Source organism: Diabrotica undecimpunctata, chromosome 4 (genome assembly GCF_040954645.1).
Source record: "Diabrotica undecimpunctata isolate CICGRU chromosome 4, icDiaUnde3, whole genome shotgun sequence".
Lineage (NCBI taxonomy): Eukaryota > Metazoa > Arthropoda > Insecta > Coleoptera > Chrysomelidae > Diabrotica > Diabrotica undecimpunctata.
Window position 1 is genome coordinate 93,023,479 of NC_092806.1, and position 21,624 is coordinate 93,045,102.

Sequence of the window (21,624 nt, forward strand, 5' to 3'; positions counted from 1 at the left end):
CCTCGGTCACTCCTGGAGTGACACATCCCGTTTTTTGTAACTCATCTGCTATCATTCCGTCTTGCAATATGTCACTCAAACTCACAGTCTAATTTTATGTCTGTGTCTGTTATATGAATTGTAAAACAACTATTTGTATTATTGTTACCAACAAACTACATAATATCTTTATATGCCTCTTAATTTTGATTTGTTTCTTCTTTTGTCTCATAAAGATATATGTATATCCCTCACCGCTTGTTTCATTACTCTTTGTGTCATTGAAAATCTTGATGTTATTTTCTTCGTTAGATCTTTTGATGGGCTCCATATGTGAGTATCGGCAGGATGCACTGACTTATCAAAAACTCGCGATCGCTGATACGTTTTTTATCGCTGATACAACTATTTTTTTTTTTGTTTCTCAATACAAATCTTCCAAGAGCAGTTCAGTCTCCTTCCATCTATTTTGTTTTTATTTTATATGTTTTATTCAAGGTAATTTAGTTGAAATTGGATATTCCTCTACCAATTTGTTTTTTTATTTTTTTATTTATTGGGTTTTTGTGTTAAATCTAATTATTTATTAATGTTGAATTCTGTATACAATATATTCTTTCATCAATTTCTGCGTTGCTCAATTCTTCAAGTGGCCAGTGTTCAACTGAATTAATCTATAAGAAATAGACTTAATGGTACATTGTATTCATTTTCGTTTAATATCTTAACAGTCCAGTGGTGTTTTCTGCACTATTTTTGTTTCTAAAGGCCTCTTCGACCGTTTGGCGATTGTTTGGTTGGAATTCTGTTGCATATAATCCTAGTAAACCATTTATAGAAGTGGGATGGCAAAGTTTTTGGACGATAAAATGGAAGATCTGTGATATTTTTCGAAGATTGGTGCTATTATGCACTTTTCCAATCTTCGATATATTATATATTATTTTCAGTCTGATGTACTATTTCTCTTCCTTCCTGTATCCCTTCGCTTATGCCATTATCCTCATTTCGTGCTTTATTATTTTTCATTTGAGTCATAGCGTCATAACTTATTTCATTTCTTAGTTATTTCGGGGAGTTTTTCATAGGAGTTCAACTCTAAGGTCCCTTTTATATGAGCGCAAATGTAGTCGCGTTAGTGTCGGCCCAACCGGACAATGGCACTACCATGGGGTGAATTATACGAACGACATTTCCGCGATGACATTAGTGCTCGTATATATATATATATATATATATATATATATATATATATATATATATATATATATATATATATATATATATATATATATATATATATATAATATATATATATAATATATATATATATATATAATATATATATATATATATATAATATATATATATATATAATATATATATATATATATATATATATATATATATATATATATATATATATATATTTAAGGTATATGACCGTTTAATTTAATATAAAAAAATGTGCACTCGTAAGTGAATGGGATGTTATCGGTCTGGAGATAAAAAAGACAAGAGTTGTGCTACTTTATCTATTTATTGAAGACGTTTCGCCTATTGTTCAATAAGCATCATCAGTTCATCTAAAAGAGTGTTATTAGCGATACATCTAATATGAAAAAACAATTAAGTAAATGATCTTACCTTTAAAAGATCTGTAGCATTACAATGTTGTTATTGCAAAGAAACATCAAAAAATTAATATAATAAATATAACAGCAAAAAATATAGAAACACAGAACGCTGGAAGATTCCCAATTTAACTAATTTGTTAGTTAAATTGTTTTAGCACCTAGCCGTGCCGTTGTTTATATAACAATTCAAAATTGACAATTATATTTTTTGATAGATTTAATCAATCAATGTTTTCAAAAGTGAAATTTAAAACAAATTAGTTAAATTGGGAATCTTCCAGCGTTCTGAGTTTCTATATTTTTTGCTGTTATATTTATTATATTAATTTTTTGATGTTTCTTTGCAATAACAACATTGTAATGCTACAGATCTTTTAAAGGTAAGATCATTTACTTAATTGTTTTTTCATATTAGATGTATCGCTAATAACACTCTTTTAGATGAACTGATGATGCTTATTGAACAATAAGCGAAACGTCTTCAATAAATAGATAAAGTAGCACAACTCTTGTCTTTTTTATCTCCAGACCGATAACATCCCATTCACTTACGAGTGCACATTTTTATATATATATATATATATATATATATATATATATATATATATATATATATATATATATATATATATATATATATATATATAAAAATGCAAATACAAAATGGGTGCCGAAACGTCGAGTTTTAAATTCTCAACGCGGTTCTTCCCGAGAACTCAGTAATTTTCATATATATATATATATATATATATATATATATATATATATATATATATATATATATATGATGGTTTTTGCTTTTTCGAAATCTATTTTGTGGCCTGTCTGAATATGATGTTGGACTAGGGCTGAAGTGGTATCGGAATGTTTGACTGATAGAGAATGTTCGTAAATACGGTTATGGATTCGTCGGTTTGTCTGTCCTACGTATGTACGTGGGCAACTGGAACAAGGTATCTCGTAGACACCATGGTCTTCATTGGGGATTTGGTCTTTTACGGATCTAACGAGATTGGACAATTTGGAGTGAGTGGTGAAGATGGTTTTGATATTAAGAGGGATAAGAGTTCTACTGATCTTGTCAGTGACACCTTTAATAAAAGGTAGAAAGATTTTGGGTTGATCCGGCGGCAAGGTTTCTTTTTTGGATGGAATGGGGTTTAGAAGTTTTTGAATGCTTCTATTGATTTGGGTTTTGTGGTAGCCGTTTTGTAGGAGTGTTTGTTTTATTGAATTGAATTCGGATGACCTGTGATTGTTGTCGCTAAGTCTTATGGAACGGGAAATAGAGTGTTGATGACTGAATTAAGTTGGACGGGGTGATGATGAGACTGGGCATTGAGATAGCGTATTTTCAAGAAGTGTAACAACAGGCTTCAGAAGTCGCAGTAATAAAAATGACTATTTTTGTATACCTAATTAAATATCAGGTTATACAGCAAAACTACTTTCTATTCAATGTATGCTGATATGTTGGTGTTGGTAAGAAATATTGCAAAGGAATCCGTGCAAACTGGAACAGTGGAGACAGAATATTTACTAGAAACTGAAAAAAAGATGTCTAAAATAAAAAAAAGAATATCGATACAATAATAAACAGTAAAAAATAAGAATATGAGAGGACATTGGAAGAAAAACTTGCTAGATTCTACAGAAAATTGTTCTAATGAATAATCATAATGGAGTAACAGGCCACGATAAAAACAATATTAAAAAAATAATATAGAGAACTATATAAACCAAACAATAGAGAAACCAATTAGGACCCTGATATACGAGCACTAAAAGACGAAAATACAATATATATGAATCTCTCATAAAAACCAGCTTAACCTATGGTACAGAGACATGGAGACTAACAGAAAGCAATGAAAGAAAACTCGAAGCAACAGAAATGGATGTATTTAGACGATCACTTCGAATATAAGTAGTTAGGTATTATTGACTGATACGTTATGTAAAATAAAGTTTTATTTTGGGGTTGCAGTCATTAATAGGGCAGGAAAGTGAAACTCTTTGTTCTTTATCTAGCTTTCGCAAAATTTATTTGCTTCTTCAGGATATGCTAAAATATGGTATCAGTAAATACAATGAAATTAAAATTAAATAGCATTGTATAAAACTAGTATAAAAACTTACAACATGAGGTTAATCCATTAAATTTTCAAATTTACAAAACATTAATGAATTTGTACAAAATTAAATAAAATTAAAATATTGTACTTATATAACTATATAATTTTAATAAGTTAAGTTTTAATGTTTTGTAAATTTGAAAATTTAATGGATTAATCTCATGTTGTAAGTTTTTATACTAGTTTTATACAATGCTATTTAATTTTAAGGATACTAAAAATTCCATTCCATGGACTAGCAGAACCAGAAACGAAGAAGTTCTTCGAAGAACGGGACATCAACGAACTCTATTAAATATTATTAAGAGGCGTAAACTAGAATATCTTGGACATATAATATAAAAGAAATGGATAGGACGGAAGAAACTCTCTTGGTTGAGGAATTTGCGGCAGTGGACAGGTTTGACAGCGGACCAATTGCTACACGTAGCGCAAGACCGAGATCAGTATAAAAATATTATAAGCATGGTAGTCGCCGATGTTCCGTAGGGATATGGCACTCTAAGAAGAAGAAGATTTAATTTTAATTTCATTGTATTTATTGATACCATATTTTAGCATATCCTGAAGAAGCAAATAAATTTTGCGAAAGCTAGATAAAGAACAAAGAGTTTCACTTTCCTGCCCTATTAAAGACTGCAACCCCAAAAAAAAAAATTATTTTATATATATATATATATATATATATATATATATATATATATATATATATATATAAATGTTTTTGATCGGTTGGAGTCAATAACAAGGGGCTATTGGTTAACTATTTAATATCTCGAGCTTTCAATTGTGTTTACAATTCTTATCAAGAGCTGCTAAAAAAGACAAAATATCTTACAAAGTTGAACTATAAAGAAAAACCTTTTTTTGTTAACTCACCAAATAAAATTAGTTTCGTTAATAAAAATTGCTGCAAATACATGTCAAAAAGAATTAATACTAAAATGCCCTTATCTAATAAATTCTTCCCTGAAATTTTAATAATTTTGAAAACATTTTCTTAACAAAAAAAATAATTGAATTTATAAATAGTTTAAAGTAGCAACCAATAACAAATAAGCCTTAATGTCATAAATGCCAACTTAAAATGTTTACCTTTGACAATTATATTGTCAAAAATAAAATTTTGTTTAAAAATTCTTTTTTGTTTAGTAACAAAAAAGAAGAAGATTTATTCACCATTGATAGATGTCTGAAAAAATGTAACAGATATATGGAAAATCAAATAAAAATGTGATATTTTTGTAGTTTCATATATAAATTGAAGACATGAGATGATAAAGGTGCCATGTCCACTTTTTCAGATATTGAGTAATTGAAGGAAACGCGTTTTCACTTATATATTTTTTTTAATAAATTTTATAAAAATTACCAATATCTTATTAGATTAGAATCGTTTTGTACTTTTTTATATAATATTTTTTGTTTTTCTAGAATTTAAACTTTTTTAGTAATTTTAATTTTAATGGACATAGCACCTTAATCAACCAACATTTTATGCAGATGTTGGTATAAACTTGAGTAGAGAAAGGTGTTATGTCACCTATGTTGTATTTAAATTTTAAAAAAATAATAAAAAAAACTATTAAATAATCTGGAAATTAAATTTTATTTGCAGATTAACAAAAGCAAAGTAAGATACATTAAAAATTTAACATCTAAATTAAACAGAAAGAAATTTATTGATAATAAAAAAGCAAAAGAGCTCAAAATTGTTAATTCTATTGCTCCACGGTTTTATGCTCTACCTAAAATACATAAACCAACTTTATCTATGAGACCAATTGTTTCATCTTTATGTCCTCCTAATGGACCAATAGCACAGCTCCTCACTGACATCTTAACTAATGCTTATAATTTAAACAACAATTTTTACATTAAAGATTGATTTGATTTTAGTTCTTTCATTAATAATTTCCAATTACCACAAAATTATGTTTTAGTTAGTTTTGATGTAACATCTCTTTTTACCAATTTACCTTTAGATTTAATCATAAGTAGTGTTGAAAAACATTGGAATGAGATTTCGCAACACACTAATATTGACTTATTACATTTCAAAACACTTATCAACTTTGTTTTTGATTCTAATATTTTTATATTTAATGGTGTCTTTTATAAACAAATTTTTGGTAGTCCTATGGGATCTAGTCTTTCACCCATTCTAAGTAGCTATGTCATGGATGATGTTATCAGTGATTGTATCAACAATTGCACTTTTTTCATTCCTTTTCTTAAAAGATATGTAGATGATTTAGTTTTGGCACTTCCTAAACACAAAATTCATGAAACAGTCAACATTTTCAACAATCATAATCAACATATACAATTTACAGTTGAGGAAGAGGTAGATAATTCTCTACCATTCCTTGACATAAGAATTGTAAGAAATACAGACAATATGTTGAAAACTAGATGGTTCGGAAAACCCATATGTAGTAATAGATTTATAAGCTATTACTCTCATCATCCAAATAAGATGAAAATGAACCTTATAACAGGATTAAAAGAACGTGTTTTAAAACTTTCTCATCCAGATTATCTACATGAAGATCTTCAATTGTTAAAAAATATTTTAATTGAAAACTCTCCTCTAATTGAAAAAATCCTCCAGATATGCTACATTGGATGCTTTTTTCTAATATTGTTAATATAAATAACTTAACACCATTTTTTTGCTAAATCTCAAAACATTGTATCTAACAATCAGAACATCTACTATCATTCACTACCTTTTATACCATCATTAACACCTAAATTAATACAAACACTAAAGGTTATTGACAATATAAAAATAGCAACAAAGAACATCAAAACTATTTCATCTTTATATTCCAAAACTAAATATCCTATAGACAAATTTGAAAAAACGAATGTAGTATACAGCATTAGTTGTACTCAGTGTGAATCTGACTATGTTGGTGAGACCGGAAGAAATCTTTCAAATCGCATTATTTCTCACAAAAGTAATTGCAGAATTAAAAAACCATCTTGTGCTTTGGCAGAGCATGTAATCGATAAAGACCATATTATGGATTTTGATAACATTAAAATTTTATGTAGTGAAAGTAATAAATTCAAAAGGACTTTTTTGGAAATGATTTGTATTAGCAAAAGTGATAATAATTTAAACAAAAGATCAGAAATTCAAAATCTAAGCAAAATTTATAATTATATTATTTCTTTATAATTTATATATGAAACTAGAAAAATATCACATTTTTATTTGATTTTCCATATATCTGTTACATTTTTTCAGACATCTATCAATGGTGAATAAATCTTCTTCTTTTTTGTTACTAAACAAAAAAGAATTTTTAAACAAAATTTTATTTTTGACAATATAATTGTCAAAGGTAAACATTTTAAGTTGGCATTTATGACATTGAGGCTTATTTGTAATTGGTTGCTACTTTAAACTATTTATAAATTCAATTATTTTTTTTTGTTAAGAAAATGTTTTCAAAATTATTAAAATTTCAGGGAAGAATTTATTAGATAAGGGCATTTTAGTATTAATTCTTTTTGACATGTATTTGCAGCAATTTTTATTAACGAAACTAATTTTATTTGGTGAGTTAACAAAAAATGTTTTTCTTTATAGTTCAACTTTGTAAGATATTTTGTCTTTTTTAGCAGCTCTTGATAAGAATTGTAAACACAATTGAAAGCTCGAGATATTAAATAGTTAACCAATAGCCCCTTTTTATTGACTCCAACTCATCAAAAACATTTATATATTTTTTCCAAACGAGTCACAAGTACTTCTTTTTTCTTACTCTTATATATATATATATATATATATATATATATATATATATATATATATATATATATATATATATATAATCCGCGGTCAGATAAATGAAAATTACTGAGTTCTCGGGAAGAACCGCGTTGAGAATTTAAAACTCGACGTTTCGGCACCCATTTTGGAGCCATTATCAAGAGGGATACGGTTCGGTTCGAGTTCGGGGTCTCAATCTGCCTACTCCCCTCACTCGAGACGTACCAGTATCGTGTTCTAAGTCTTTGACATTGTTTCTTTATTCACCAACATTCCCATCGATGAAACCATTTCCATCTTGGACTCTAAACATCAAATTCCCCAAGACACATTATCTCTTATAAAACACTGCATGTCTAATACATATTTCACGTTCCAAAATCGTTTCTATCGTCAAATCAAAGGTGCCCCAATGGGATCGCCCCTCTCTCCCGTAATAGCAGATATATACATGGTTTTGTAAATTTGAAAATTTAATGGATTAACCTCATGTTGTAAGTTTTTATACTAGTTTTATACAATGCTATTTAATTTTAATTTCATTGTATTTACTGATACCATATTTTAGCATATCCTGAAGAAGCAAATAAATTTTGCGAAAGCTAGATAAAGAACAAAGAGTTTCACTTTCCTGCCCTATTAATGACTGCAACCCCAAAATAAAACTTTATTTTACATAACGTATCAGTCAATAATACCTAACTATATTCGAAGTGATCGTCTAAATACATCCATTTCTGTTGCTTCGAGTTTTCTTTTATTGCTTTCTGTTAGTCTCCATGTCTCTGTACCATAGGTTAAGCTGGTTTTTATGAGAGATTCATATATATTGTATTTTCGTCTTTTAGTGCTCGTATATCAGGGTCCTAATTGGTTTCTCTATTGTTTGGTTTATATAGTTCTCTATATTATTTTTTTAATATTGTTTTTATCGTGGCCTGTTACTCCATTATGATTATTCATTAGAACAATTTTCTGTAGAATCTAGCAAGTTTTTCTTCCAATGTCCTCTCATATTCTTATTTTTTACTGTTTATTATTGTATCGATATTCTTTTTTTTATTTTAGACATCTTTTTTTCAGTTTCTAGTAAATATTCTGTCTCCACTGTTCCAGTTTGCACGGATTCCTTTTCAATATTTCTTACCAACACCAACATATCAGCATACATTGAATAGAAAGTAGTTTTGCTGTATAACCTGATATTTAATTAGGTATACAAAAATAGTCATTTTTATTACTGCGACTTCTGAAGCCTGTTGTTACACTTCTTGAAAATAACTTTGAACACTAACTTGTTTACAATACTTTAACTGACTGACAACTATAAACTTCAAAACTCAAAATACTACTGTTCGAAACTGTCAAAAACATCTGCTCATATATATTTTCTGACGTTCTAAACTTCACTAAACATTTCATGAATTTTCGATGTCATCTTGAATGCTCTCGAACTACTTCTTTTTCGTCAAAGGAATATTTCTATGTGGGATAAATCTTATGGAACTTTCGTAACATTGCTCCCTCCTTTATATGAACTACCAGGGATCGATTGAAGTGAACAGGGTGGATCAGTTCTACGGTATGGAGATAGTCTCTCGATATGAACTCCCTTGGGTTTACTTCTAGCTGAAAACTGGATGCGGTAAAAGGGGTACAATTTCAGGTCATTTGAACAATAATCCATATAATCCATTGCGACGATATTGCGAAAGATATTGTGCGATTTTACCACGACTTCTTGTTCTAGGGCCCTTTTTAAATTACATAAATTGCTTTTCTTACTATCTATAAATAAATCTTCTACATCTCGGCGGCAATTGATCCAGTAAAATCTATCTCGAACTCTGGTAAGTGTTCTTTTAACTCCGAAATGTCCCCCCGAAAGGCTGATATGAAGTTGTTGTAACACACTTTCAATGTGTAGTGTTGGCAGTACCACTTCTTGCACTGTACATACTCCATCTGGACTCTACCACTTCCGATACAATAGACCATTCGAGGGATACAGAGATTTCTTTGAGCCCATCACGCCTTTATAGTTCCACTGTATTTGGTTACTTCCTGCCAAATAGGTCTTACTCCATTTTCAGCCATTCTCGTATAAATTTTAAGTCATCTCTCTTTTGACTCTTTTTAAGGTTTTCAGGTTAAGTTTGATCGTTATCTTCTTTCTGTTTAACTGTAGTCCTCCGAAAAGTTACTTCTTTGGTTACATTGGTTACATTCTCTCTTTCTTTAAGTTGACACTGACTTTGAACCTGTAATTCATTCAAAGCGTTCTTGTAATTGGTCATTCTGCAAAATTGACACATTTAATTTTTACTAATCGCTAGTTGCTCCTTCAAATGTGCAACTTCAGATTCCAGAGTTTCGCTTCTGTGGTCACTTGTGGGAAATCGATTTCTTGGAGACTAGGATTTCTAGTAAGACTATGTGACGGGCTTATAAATGTCGATCTGGGCGACCTTCTGACCTCATTATTTGATTCTTCTGTGCTTGCCTGCGATCGGCTTCTGCAATTAACTTGCAAATGCCCTATTCTTCCGCATTTAAACATCTTCTGTTTTGATTTTGAGATTTTTGTTGAAGATTTTCCAGGATGCTTAATATCTGGGATAAAATTGGTTGTTGGTTATCTGCAGTTGTGACTTCTTCATTTTCTCGAAATCTTACTTCTTTTAATTTTGGGCTAGACCTGGAAATGCTTTTCGCTGTTTCATATACCTAGGCTGAGGTAAAAGCTTCATCTAGCGTTTTGTGGTGTTGTAATCGGAGAGCTTGTTGCATCTCAACATCCTGTAGTCCATCTATGAATGCTTGTATACCAATTTGTTCCAGAAAATCTATAGGTGCCTGAGCGTACGTAAAATGCAATAATCTTTTAATATCAGCTTCAAATTCTTGCAGGCTTTCGTTATGTTTTTGACATCGGACTTTCAGCTGACTTTGGAAAGCCTGCTTTAAATGCCGCTAGCCATATCTTATTTTTAAAGCTCGAACGAGATAGGTATAACTGAGTACATCTTGAGGAAGAAATTGCAAGATGGTTGCTGCCTGTCCTCGAAGCGACACTATCAAGGAAACTGCCATTTCTTTCTCAGTCCAGCCCTTTACCACAGCTGCAGCTTCGAATTAAAAACGATAAGTTTTCCATGCTGTTTGGCCATCGAATGTTGGTGGTTTTAAAATTTTGCTAGTTCTAATTGTACCTGCTTCAACTATGGAAGGTGATGAAACTGTCAATTCAGATTCGACATTAGTTACCAAAACACTATTAGATAAAGAAGCTTGGGCATTAATGTTTCTTTCTAACTGAACTACTGGTCTTTCTAAATTAGATTTTAAATCATTTTGTTGTCGTTCTATTTTATTTTTAAAATCGTTCTGTTCTGTTTTTCTTCTAATTTGTCTATTCTACTAGTAATTTAACTTATTCTAACTGAAAATTTTCGTGAATTTGAGATAAACGATTTATAAGTTCTACCTCTACTTTTCTACGCATATCTTCTTCTCTTTGTCTTGGCTTCTCCTTCTTTTCTTTATCTTCTTGCCTACGCTTCTCCTTCATCTCTTTCTTTTCTTGCCTACGCTTTCTGCTTCATCTCTTGCCAACTTTTGCCAAATTGACTTTACTTTAAATGACTGACAACTCATCATCATCACTGGCTCGACAACCCTTTTTGGGTCTTGGCCTGTTCCAGGATTCTTCTCCATTCTGATCTGTTTCGTGCTTTTTTTCTCCAGTTTTTTATTTTTAAGGTTGTTATATCATTTTCTATTTGTTCTAAGTATCTCAGTTTCGGTCTTCCTCTTGTTCTTTTTCCTACTGGCATCTGTTTGAATATTTTGTTTGGTATTTCGCCTTCTTCCATTCTTTCTACATGTCCTATCCAACGCAGCCGTCCTGCGTTGACTGAAAACTATAAACTTCAAAACTCAAAATACTACTGTTCTAAAATGTCAAAAAATCTGGTTATATATATATATATATATATATATATATATATATATATATATATATATATATATATATATATATATTCTGACGTTTCAAACTTCATGAATTTTCGATGTAATCTTGAATGTTCTCGAACTACTTATACAACTATATTCATATATTTATAACAATATATTATACTATATATTTATTTTGAGTATGTATATATTCAAATTCAAATTAATTTGAATATATACATATTCAAAATATATATATAGTATAATATATTCAATCAAAGGAATCACACAGATCAACGACGGATGAATACGAACATATAAAAAATTGCATGAAAGACGCAGCACTAGAAGCCTTAGGGCCACAGGTACGGAGAGTAGATAAACCATATTGGTGGGATAAAGAAGTGGAAGAAAAGATAAAAAGAAAGAAGGAAGCGACCGTGCCTTAAACTCATAAACAAACTTATGACGACAGAAATGGATTATCTGAGACGAAGCTGCGGTAGATCGAAACTGGAGAGAGTTAGAAACGAACAAATAAGAAATGAAATGAAAATGGAGCGATATACAAAAATTGTTTTTTCTTTTTAGTTCAACCTTGTAAGTATTTTGTCTTTTTTAGCTCTTGATAATAATTGTAAACACAATTGAAAGCTCGAGAATAAAAAAATAGTTAACCAATAGCCCTATTATTGACTCCAACCCATCCAAAACAGTTATATATTTGTTCCAAACGAGTCACAAGTACTTCTTTTTTCTTATTCTTGTAGAAAAATATGGGTTTTTTCGATGACATCCGAAACGATTATGGGCAATCTACAGTCAGAATTCTGAAGGATTGGACTAGAATTACCATCAAACTTGCTGCTTTACACAATCAAAAGACCTTTTTGTTGAAGTGTAGATCTAATGGATGTTTCCCTGGACATGTTACAAATGGCCTAGTTAATGTAAATTCCCTTTTACATCATCGGACTGGGAATATTCACCATGATGCTTGGAAATTATGTGACAGGTTTGGAAGAAATATTATTAATTTAGAAATTAAAATCGCTTTTGCTGATATAAACTTTTTTGAAAGAAAATTACATGAGTTACGTACCAAGGCCTACAATATCTTAAATTTCCACACATTTAATGAATTTAATCGTAGACAAAGAATTAAATACAACACAGAATTTCATAAAATTAAAAAAATACAAATTAATAAGTTCAATAAATTAAAAATAGAAGCTTTTGATAAGATAAAATTTCAAGAAAAATGGTTTAAAAATCTAACGTCTATTCATTTTCCTTTTGAAATTAAAAAATTTTTAGCATTAGGACCTAAATTTTCTTTATGTCCTTCCAAATCTGATATTAGAGTTCCTAATTTACTTTCTGATATTGAATCAATAATCAGACCACTTAATGATAGTCAAAAGGATGTTGTTAGATCTAAATGTACAAACGTTATTACAAACTTTTTGCATAAAGAAGTCAAAGATCATTTTTTAAATAAATACTATATGCAAACTAAACTTTTTCTTAAAAACCATCCTGAAATTTATATTGTTAAAAGCGATAAAGGTAACGTAACTGTTGTAATGTACAAAGAGGATTATCTACAAAAAACTGGAGAACTCTTAAATGATACTAAGTATTACACTACACTTGGAAGGAGTCCTGTTTGTACTTTACAACAAAAAGCAAATTGTCTAGTATCTAAATTAAACATAAAGAAATTTATTGATAATAAAAAAGCAAAAGAGCTCAAAATTTATAATTCTATTGCTCCACGGTTCTATGCTCTGCCAAAAATACATAAACCAACTTTATCTATGAGACCAATTGTTTCATCTTTATGCCTTCCTAATGGACCAATAGCACAGCTCCTCACTGACATCTTAACTAATGCTTATAATTTAAACAACAATTTTTACATTAAAGATTCATTTGATTTTACTTCTTTCATTAATAATTTCCAATTACCACAAAATTATGTTTTAGTTAGTTTTGATGTAACATCTCTTTTTACTAATTTGCCTTTAGATTTAATCATAAGTAGTGTTGAAAAACATTGGAATGAGTTTCACAACACACTAATATTGACTTATTACATTTCAAAACACTTATCAACTTTGTTTTTGATTCTAATATTTTTATATTTAATGGTGTATTTTATAAACAAATTTTTGGTAGTCCTATGGGATCTAGTCTTTCACCCATTCTAAGTAGCTATGTCATGGATGATGTTATCAGTGATTGTATCAGTAATTGCACTTTTTTCATTCCTTTTATTAAGAGATATGTAGATGATTTAGTTTTGGCACTTCCTAAACACAAAATTCATGAAACAGTCAACATTTTCAACAGTCATAATCAACATATACAATTCACAGTTGAGGAAGAGGTAGATAATTCTCTACCATTCCTTGACATGAGAATTGTAAGAAATACAGACAATATGTTGAAAACCAGATGGTTCAGAAAACCCATATGTAGTAATAGATTTATAAGCTATTACTCTCACCATCCAAATAAGATGAAAATGAACCTTATAATAGGATTAAAAGAACGTGTTTTAAAACTTTCTCATCCAGATTATCTACAGGAAGATCTTCAGTTATTAAAAAATATTCTAATTGAAAACTCTTATCCTCCAGATATGCTACACAGGATGCTTTTTTCTAATATTGGTAATATAAATAATTTAACACCATTTTTTGCTCAATCTCAAAACATTGTATCTAACAATCAGAACATCTATTATCATTCACTACCTTTTATACCATCATTAACACCTAAATTAATACAAACACTAAAGGTTATTGACAATATAAAAATAGCAACAAAGAACATCAAAACTATTTCATCTTTATATTCTAAAACTAAATATCCTATAGACAAATTTGAAAAAACGAATTTAGTATACAGCATTAGTTGTACTCAGTGTGAGGCTGAATATGTTGGTGAGACCGGAAGAAATCTTTCAAATCGCATTATTTCTCACAAAAGTGATTGCAGAATTAAAAAACCATCTTGTGCTTTGGCAGAACATGTAATCGATAAAGACCATATTATGGATTTTGATAACATTAAAATTTTATGTAGTGAAAGTAATAAATTTAAAAGGACTTTTTTGGAAATGGTTTGTATTAGCAAAAATGATAAGAGTTTAAACAAAAGATCTGAAATTCAAAATTTAAGCAAAATTTATAATTATATTCTTTCTTTATGATTTATATATAAAACTTGTAAAATGTCATATTTAATTCTCCATATATCTGTCACATTCTTTCAGACATCTGTCAACGGTGAATAAATCTTCTTCTTTTTGTTACTAAACAAAAAAGAATGTTTAAACGAAGTTTTACTTTTGGCAATATAATTGTCAAAAATAAAAATTTTATGTTGGCATTTATGACATTGAGGCTATTTGTAATTGGTTGCTATTTGAACTTATTTATAAATTCAATTATTCTTATATTAAAAAAATGTTTTCAAAATTATAAAAATTTTTCAGAGAAACATTTATTAGATAAAAACATTTTTGTATTAAATATTTTGAAGATGTAAGCAGTGATTTTTACTTACCAAACTAATTTTTATTTGGTAAGTTAACAAAAATTGTTTTTTCTTTTTAGTTCAACCTTGTAAGTATTTTGTCTTTTTTAGCTCTTGATAATAATTGTAAACACAATTGAAAGCTCGAGAATAAAAAAATAGTTAACCAATAGCCCTATTATTGACTCCAACCCATCCAAAACAGTTATATATTTGTTCCAAACGAGTCACAAGTACTTCTTTTTTCTTATTCTTATATATATATATATATATATATATATATATATATATATATATATATATATATATATATATATATATATATATATATATATATATATATATATATATATATATATATATATATATATATATATATATATATATATATATATATATATATATATATATAAAAATGTGCACTCGTAAGTGAATGGGATATTTTCGGTCAATTTGGAGATAAAAAAGACAAGAGTTGTGCTACTTTATCTATTTATTGAAGACGTTTCGCCCAATGTTCATTGGGCATCATCAGTTCATCTAAAAGAGTATTATAAGCGATACATCTATATGAAAAACAATTAAGTAAATGATCTTACCTTTAAAAGATCTGTAGCATTAAGATGATATTATTGTGAAGAAACATCAAAAAATTAATCCATTAAGTAAATCAGCAAAAACACAGAAACACAGAACGCCGGAAGATTCCCAATTAAAGTAATTTTATATTAATTTTTTAATTTAACTTTTGAAAACATTGATTTATTCTAAAATCTATCAAAAAATGTAATTGTCAATTTTGAAATGTTATATTAACAAAGGCAAGGCTAGGGATCTTTCTCAAGATCCCTAGCCTTGCCTTTGTTAATATAACATTTCAAAATTGACAATTACATTTTTTGATAGATTTTAGAATAAATCAATGTTTTCAAAAGTTAAATTAAAAAATTAATATAAAATTACTTTAATTGGGAATCTTCCGGCGTTCTGTGTTTCTGTGTTGTTGCTGATTTATTTAATGGATTAATTTTTTGATGTTTCTTCACAATAATATCATCTTAATGCTACAGATCTTTTAAAGGTAAGATCATTTACTTAATTGTTTTTCATATAGATGTATCGCTTATAATACTCTTTTAGATGAACTGATGATGCCCAATGAACATTGGGCGAAACGTCTTCAATAAATAGATAAAGTAGCACAACTCTTGTCTTTTTTATCTCCAAATTGACCGAAAATATCCCATTCACTTACGAGTGCACATTTTTTATATTAAATTAAACGGTCATATTCCTTAAAGATATATATATATATATATATATATATATATATATATATATATATATATATATATATATATATATAGAATGATATTTAAAATTTAAATAAAAACTTACCAACGCCCATAATCTAAATTGGCCAGACATTGTAGTTTCTGCAATTTGAATTACTTGCCATGGGGTTGAAACTACTACCACCTGTGCTCTTTGAAGAAAATTTCCCAGGGTACCTGATGCCGAGGATCGTAATACTGCTAACTTTTGATTAGTTTTCATTTTTTTATTTTTAGATCCAGAATGTTTTTGTAAATATTGGAACTCCCACTTTTTCTTTTGAAAAACTATCCAGGCAATTATTTCAGTCTGAAAGGAATATTAAATTATTATTGGAAGTATAGCTAACTTATCGCGGGTTACGGACGGAGCGGTGGATCGCACAGAGGTGTGAAAAAATACATGTAACGACAGTAGGGACTGTAGCGACATTTGTGACTGTAACGATATATCGCGCGACCACACACTACGTCTAGTTAAACGCAGTCCCACGGGTGTTTATTAATAGAATAAAATAAAATACAATAAAAGAATATAAAATAAAATATAAATTAAAATAAAAATTAATAAAATAAAATATAGAATCGATTATCGAATCGAATCGATTATCGAATCAAATCGATTATCGAACCGAATTAAATATCGAATTTAATCGATTATCTAATCGAATCGAATAGAAATAAAATAAAATAGAATAGAATAATGGAATAAAATAAATTAAATCGCTCGTAAAAGCTTAGACGATAAGAAAGTTGTGCTTTTCTTTCGGTCACTCTCGGAGTACCACTTCCCGTTTTTTAAGTAAGAAGTGAATTTAGAAACACTACCATTCATAGACAATGTATTCCTGTAGTTGGCTGTATACCATGTATCACAAAAAAAAAATTATTTAAAAAATTCCTTTATAAAAGGTATATTAATATAAAAACCTTATCGGGCTATATGACAGAACGTTTTCGGAATAACTATTCCATCATCAGTGCTATACTAAAATAACTATTACCATTTTAATTAAAGCTAACATGAAAATTAAAATTTTGACCAAGGTTATTTACTACAAAAATGTGGTTTAATACTTACTGGATTTACATGTTTAAAGCCACAAAATATATGTGTAAATACCCTTTAACTGTAGGGAGATTAACTTTGACTTACATCTTAAAAACCTAGAATGTTTAATTTATTAACAGAAGTGGTCACATAATAACGTAGGACTCCACTGGGGTTGCTAGTCCTTATACGAAGTGTCTGTGAGGACTTGTTGATAGCAAATGATTAAAATGACAGATTAGGACGGAAGTCTGAACAAAGCAGTCAATGAAACTGTGTCTAAGTGTGACTGTAACCAACATTATGTATAATTAAATACGTTATGCTTTGATTGATTATAACCACAAGAACATACACAAGGTAACCTGGACCTCTCCTGATGAAAGAACAACGAGTCGGATTGATCACGTCTTAATAGATTCAAGGCATGGAACAGACGTAATAAACTGCAGAAGTTATAGAGGCGCAAATATAGACTCAGATCATTGCCTAGTGATCTCAACATTGAGGGCTAGAATTTTAAATACCAGTAAAGAAAATAAAATAGATACAAAAAAACTTAATGCGCAAAAGCTGAGAGATGTGAAAATTGCAGAACGGTACTCGGAAAACATCATCAACAGGCTAAAAAATTAAAATGTAAATGAAGAAGGCCAGACAGATATAGACTATATTGTGCCCGTAAAAATCATTAGTTTGACGATGAATGCAAGAATGCAACAAAAGAAAAAACCAAGCCTATAGAAAAATGCTTATTCGATGAACTAGAACAACTGTAGAGAATTACCAGAGAAGAGAAGAAAAGAGGATACACAAAAGAAAAAAACGAAACCACCTAAATAAAGAACTTAAATATATAGAAAACCTCAACAGAGAGAAAGAATTCAGAGTATTCTATAAGGAAGTTGACATCAACAGAAAAGAATTTAAGGCAACTACAAGAAAATGCAGAAGTCAGAATGGCGACCTATTAACAACAAGGAAAGATGTATTGAATAAATGAGTGGAATACTTTAACCAGGCACTTAATATAGAGGAAGAAGAAAACCTGTAAGACGAAAGATATGAGGTAAGGGGATCAGACGAGAGGGAAGAGGAACCATCAACGATTCTTGAAGTTAAAGATGCAGTTAAAAAACTAGCTAGAAACAAATACCCCGGAATATATATCTCCCAGCTGAACTATATAAAATGGCATTACGGCAGCTTATAAAGAAATACGGACACAGAAATCCCTCCCCAATGATTGGAATATTGGAATACTTTGCACCATACACAAAAATGAGATATCTTTGAATGCTCTAACCACAGAGAAATTGCGTTTCTAAATGCAGTGTATAAAATATTTTCCACAGTACCATGTCACCGTATGGCACTATATGCAGAAAGGATGGTAGGAAAATACCAGGCCGGTTTCAGAGGTGGTAAATCGACAATTTATCAGATTGCAACCCTGACACAAATTTTGGAAAAAACACTGGAATATGGCATTGATACTCATCACATATTTATAGACTACACAGCAGCCTACGACTCTGTGAATAGAAGCGAAATGTTCAAAGCAATGAAAGAGCTAGGAATACCAAATCAGTTGGTAAATTTAACAAAACTAACTCTTGAAAAAGTTGAATGTAGAGTACGAATTCAGGAAAAACTGTCTGAACCTTTTAAAACAAATAACGGGTTGCGCCAGGGAGCTCCTATCTCCTGTATACTGTTCTATCTAGGTCTGGAAAAAGTAATACGTATGTCACAAATCACAACCACTGGTTCAATATATAATAAATCAGTGCAAATCCTGGCCTATGCTGATGATATCAATATTGTTGGGATAACGGAAAACGATGTACGAGAGGCGTATGTAGCATTAAAAGAATCAGCTATAAAAATGGGTTGAATAGTAAACACCAACAAAACGAAGTATATGAAAATAAGCACGCAACCACAAATAGCAGGACCACTTGTTCTAGAAAACGACGTCATCGAAGCAGTTAACGAATTTGTATACCTGGGATCGCTTCTTAACACTGAAAATAATACTACCGGAGATAAACCGCAGAATTTTCACGGCAAACAGATGCTATTTTGGGCCCAACCTCCTCATTAAATCCACAATTACATCGAGAAATACAAAAATAAAACTCTACAAAACAATAATACGCACAGTCCTATAGTTCAAATACCTGGAAAATAATGAAAACATGTTAGGATGTTTACTTTACAGGAAAATTACAAGACGAATCTATGGAGCAGTAAGCATGACAATGGAGTATGGAGAAGACGATACAACTTAGAACTTTATAGAATATACCAGGAACCTGATATCGTAAAACATTAAGATAGGACTCTGAGGTGGATAGGGCATGTAATGCGGATAGAACAAAATGACCCAGCTAGAAAAACGCTCCTTGATAGACCCATTGGTCAGAGAAGAAGAGGAGGACCCAGAACAAAGTTCCTTGATAACATCGATAAAGACATGAGAAATATGGGAATACGTGCTTGGTGGAGAAAGGCGATGGATATTGAGGACTGGAGAGAAATTCTTGAGGAGGGTAGGACCGACGCAGGATTGTAAAACCAGAATGATGATGATAACAGTAGCAACCATCAATATGTTGGAATTTAGAGTGTCATTTACCCTGAATGTTTGTTGAAAAAAAATTAAACTACGTATTACTGTGGGTAGGAACTCCTTTGGAGTCCCTTGGATTCTATTGGATAGTCCTATCAGGGAAAGTGAATCAATCCCTGCCCTCCGCAGATTCCAGGAGCTTCTTGACCCGGGAAGCTAGCACCTGTTAAGGGTCCCTTGTCCAGGGTCACGGATGAAGTCGATAACGGCATCCAAGGCGACGAAGAATACTTTTGATACGGCGAAGATGGCGGAGCTGGCCGCCCAGAATGGACGGCTGAATACACACTCACCAACACGTTTGGCCAGCGCGGTGTTTTAAGGCTAATAACCTCCCCAAAATGATGGCGAATTCTAAAACGATAGGAGTAAGTCCCCAGGTGGGTAGATCATACAGTGTTGGCAAGTCCCACTCCTTTATAAAAAAGGACAGCTTCATGGAATCTGGGGGAAGCAAGAAATCGCTAAAAACAACAAACTTGAATATAGCAACACTCAATGTAAGGTCCTTAAACAGAGATGAAAAAATCTATGAGCTAGAAGAAGAAATAAAGGACCTAAAGTGGGACATAATTGGTCTCGCAGAGGTAAAAAGGAAAGGTGAGGAGCGCATAACATTGCAATCAGGTAACATCTTGTATTACAAAGGGCACAAAGAACAAAGTCTAAACGGCGTAGGATTTCTGGTTTTTAAGAAACATGCTAATAAAATAGAACAATATGTGGGAATCTCAGAAAGAATTGCAATGATTGTGAAGAATATAAACGAGAAAATCACCCTAAAAATCATTCAAGTGTACGTCCCAACTTCAACACACCCCGATGAAGAGATAGATGAGTTCTACGAGAAAATAATAGAAATCAACACGAACTATCACAGCACTTACACACTTATAATAGGAGATTTCAACGATAAGATTGGACAACGACTAGAAGAAAGCGAAAACTATATTGGTGAATTCGGCTATGGTGTTAGAAATGAGAGAGGAGAAACCCTGGTTAACTTCCTACATAGCAACAACTATTTCGTAATGAACACATTTTATAAGAAAAAACCGCAAAGAAAGTGGACGTGGTTGTCACCAGACGGAAAAACAAGGAACGAAATCGATTACATAATGTGTAACAAGAAAGGTATCGTAGAAGATGTAACAGTAATAAATAATGTCTCTCTGGGTTGTGATCACAGAATGGTTAGAGCTAAACTAAGGATTAAGTATAGCAAACGTAGAATTAACTTTAATAACACGATACAAATAGACACAGAAAAGCTAAAAGTCGATAAAGAAAAATATGCTAGCAAATTAAAAACCCCCCAAGCACTGAATCTAGAACAACTCAGCGTTAATAAAATTAACTCAGTTATAACAAAATAACTATTGAATGCTAGCTCAGAAGTAGCAACCCGCCATAACAACAAAAAATCCAAAATAAGTGCAGAATCGAAGAATATGCTGAAACAACGAAAAGAGCTCCTGTCACTAAACAAAAGAAATACCACAGAATACAAAGAACTTAATCGAGCCATACGAAAACAGATAAAAGGCGATATTAAAAAACATC

General features: G+C 30.5%; 1 protein-coding gene across 1 annotated transcript in view; it reads right to left on the bottom strand.

Moving 5' to 3' along the window:
- PolE1 (DNA polymerase epsilon catalytic subunit 1) overlaps positions 1-21,624 on the bottom strand; it is a 323,060-nt gene that overhangs the window by 120,500 nt on the left and 180,936 nt on the right. Inside the window, exon 16 of the mRNA XM_072529917.1 lies at positions 16,440-16,685. Within this exon, the coding sequence (XP_072386018.1) occupies positions 16,440-16,685 (246 nt within the window). The remainder of the gene's footprint in view (positions 1-16,439; positions 16,686-21,624) is intronic.